We start from the raw sequence: 2,525 nt of genomic DNA on the forward strand, positions 1-2,525 counted from the left end.
TTCCCAGGGTGGGAATAGGAGAAGCTTTGGAAGCTTCAGGAAAGCTGAGGGAGTATCCCCAACCCTTGGGAGCAGGGCAAGTGCCATCTGGAATTCCTGGAGTCCACTTGGAATTGTGTAGCCGCAGTCTGGGGGTTTAAATCCCTGGGAGTGGCTTTGGCACAGCCTTCTCCATGTTTTCCCAGGACCACTCAGACCAGGATCATCTCCAGGAGGCACTTGGTGCCTTTCCTGCTTTCTGGAGCAGGGAGGGCCAGGCTGGAGCCTGCCTCGCTCCCAAATCTTGGCGGGATGAGGATGCTGGATCCCAGCCCGGCCCATCTGGACACACCGTTGTCTCCCATTCCCTTCCAGATTGCCCGGGATTTCAATCCCAACTGGATGAGTGCCGTGGAGATCCTGGATGACGACAATTTCCTGGGAGCAGAGAACGCCTTCAACCTGTTTGTGTGCCAGAAGGACAGGTGGGTTGGGATGGCATGGCATGGAACCCTCGGGAATGCTGAGGGAACATTCCTAGAGGAATGTTCCTGGAGCAGGGGAAGCTTTGGAAAACCTTCAGGAAAGCTGGAGGAGCACTCCCAGCTCTGGGGAGCAGTGGGGTGGGATCAGGGGAAGCTTTGGAGCATTCCCAGCTCTGGGGATCAGGGGAAGCTTCGGAACCTTCACAAAAACTGGAGGAGCATTTCCAGAGTGGGAATAGGAAAAGCTTTGGAACCCTCAGGAAAGCTGGGGGAGCATCCATGGGGTGGGAACAGGAGAAGCTTTGGAACCTTGAAGAAAGCTGGGGGGGAGCAGGGGAAGCTCTGGAGTCCCCCCATCCTGAGCGTTTGGAATTCCAGCGCGGCCACGACGGATGAGGAGCGGCAGCACCTGCAGGAAGTGGGATTATCCCACCTTGGGGAATTCGTCAACGTCTTCTGCCACGGATCCCTGGTCATGCAAAACCTGGGAGAGACCTCCACGCCCACCCAGGGCTCCGTCCTCTTCGGCACTGTCAACGGGATGATCGGTGAGGAGCATCCCCAGGGAATCCTGGAATGGGTCGGGCGGGAAGGACCAATTCCCAGTATTCCCGGCGTTCCTGTCGCAGGGCTGGTGACGTCGCTGTCGGAGAGTTGGTACAACCTGCTCCTGGACATGCAGAACAGGCTCAACAAAGTCATCAAGAGCGTCGGGAAGATCGAGCATTCCTTATATCCTTTGGGATTCCAGCCTGGAACCTGCTCCGGGGGGTGGAGGGGCTCGCTCAGTGGGATCGGGTTTGGGCAGCCATGGAATTAAGGTTGGAAAAGCCCTCCGAGGTGAGGGGGTGCAGCCATTAACCCAGCACTGCCACAGGCACCACCAAGGGGTTATTCCCTGGGGATTTGGCTCCTTGACGGATCTGGCACCTGGAGGTCGTTCCACACGGAGCGGAAGACGGAGCCGGCCACGGGATTCATCGACGGGGACCTGATCGAGAGTTTCCTGGATATCAGCAGGCCCAAGATGCAGGAAGTGGTGGCAAACCTGCAGGTGAGTTCGGGAACGTGGCCTTGGATTCAGGAATCCAGGCTCGGTAAGTCACGGAATCGTAGATCCGTGGAAAGGTTTGTGTTAAAAGGGACCCCCGAGCCCGTCCAGCTCCAGCTCCGACACCTATCCCAGGTTGCTCCAACCTGGCCTGGAGCACTTCCAGGGACAGGGAGGCCACAGCCTCCCTGGGAAACCCTGGATCCACGCCTTCCTGGGTGGTCTGGGAACGCCTCCGACGCCTTTCCCTTCCCGCGCAGATCGACGACGGCAGCGGGATGAAGCGGGAAGCCACCGTGGACGACCTGATCAAGATCGTGGAGGAGCTCACCCGGATCCATTAGCAGGATTCGGGATCATTCCCTCCCCCCGGAGCCGGGGAATCCTTCCCCAGCCGTGCCCAACACCGGAGGGGCCGAAATCTCCCAAGGAAGAGCAGCTCGTTAGGAATTTGGGGGGGTGTCGGTCGCTTCCCGCTGGGATTCATTGATCCCGTGGACTCGGCTGTGCCCAGAACTGTCCCTTCCCTTGGGTGATCCACCGGGATGCGATTCCCTCTTCCCTGGTGTCTTTGGTAGATTTGACTCATTTTTTTTTTGGCTTTTGATCCCCCCTTTTTTTTTTTTTTTGGATTCCTTGTGTTTTATTGAGGAAGAGGAATCGAAGCTGGAGGAGCAGCCGAGCGGGATAACTCTCCACAGGATCCATTCCTCGCTCAGGGAGGGAATTCTGGGAAGCTCAAGCTCTTGTTGATTGCGGAGTTTTACCAAATAAAGTAGTCCAAGAGGAAAGATCCGTGTCCTGAGGAATCACAGCTGTGGCCTTGCCTGGGGGACCTTGGGAACCCCTGTTTTCCTGGGATTTGTAGGGAATTTTAGCTCCTTGTCTGGTTGCCAGCAGCACTGGGAATTCCCTGAGAGGCAGATTTTTGGCTCACTTTTTAGGGAAACCTGGCTTTTCCATCCTCTGGCTGGTCATTAATAATCCTCCTCCTGCTCTCCCACCTTCTT

At 56.8% G+C, this 2,525-nt stretch overlaps 1 protein-coding gene across 1 annotated transcript in view; it reads left to right on the plus strand.

The window, feature by feature from the left end:
• DDB1 (damage specific DNA binding protein 1) overlaps nucleotides 1-2,306 on the plus strand; it is a 19,801-nt gene extending 17,495 nt beyond the window's left edge. Inside the window, exons 23-27 of the mRNA XM_027669199.1 lie at nucleotides 355-464; nucleotides 843-1,012; nucleotides 1,094-1,196; nucleotides 1,395-1,518; nucleotides 1,776-2,306. Coding sequence (XP_027525000.1) covers nucleotides 355-464; nucleotides 843-1,012; nucleotides 1,094-1,196; nucleotides 1,395-1,518; nucleotides 1,776-1,859 — 591 coding nt within the window. The 3' untranslated portion in view covers nucleotides 1,860-2,306. The remainder of the gene's footprint in view (nucleotides 1-354; nucleotides 465-842; nucleotides 1,013-1,093; nucleotides 1,197-1,394; nucleotides 1,519-1,775) is intronic.
• The last annotated feature ends 219 nt before the right edge of the window (nucleotides 2,307-2,525 follow it).

This window comes from Corapipo altera, unplaced genomic scaffold, assembly GCF_003945725.1.
Source record: "Corapipo altera isolate COAL_440 unplaced genomic scaffold, ASM394572v1 218, whole genome shotgun sequence".
Taxonomy (NCBI): domain Eukaryota; kingdom Metazoa; phylum Chordata; class Aves; order Passeriformes; family Pipridae; genus Corapipo; species Corapipo altera.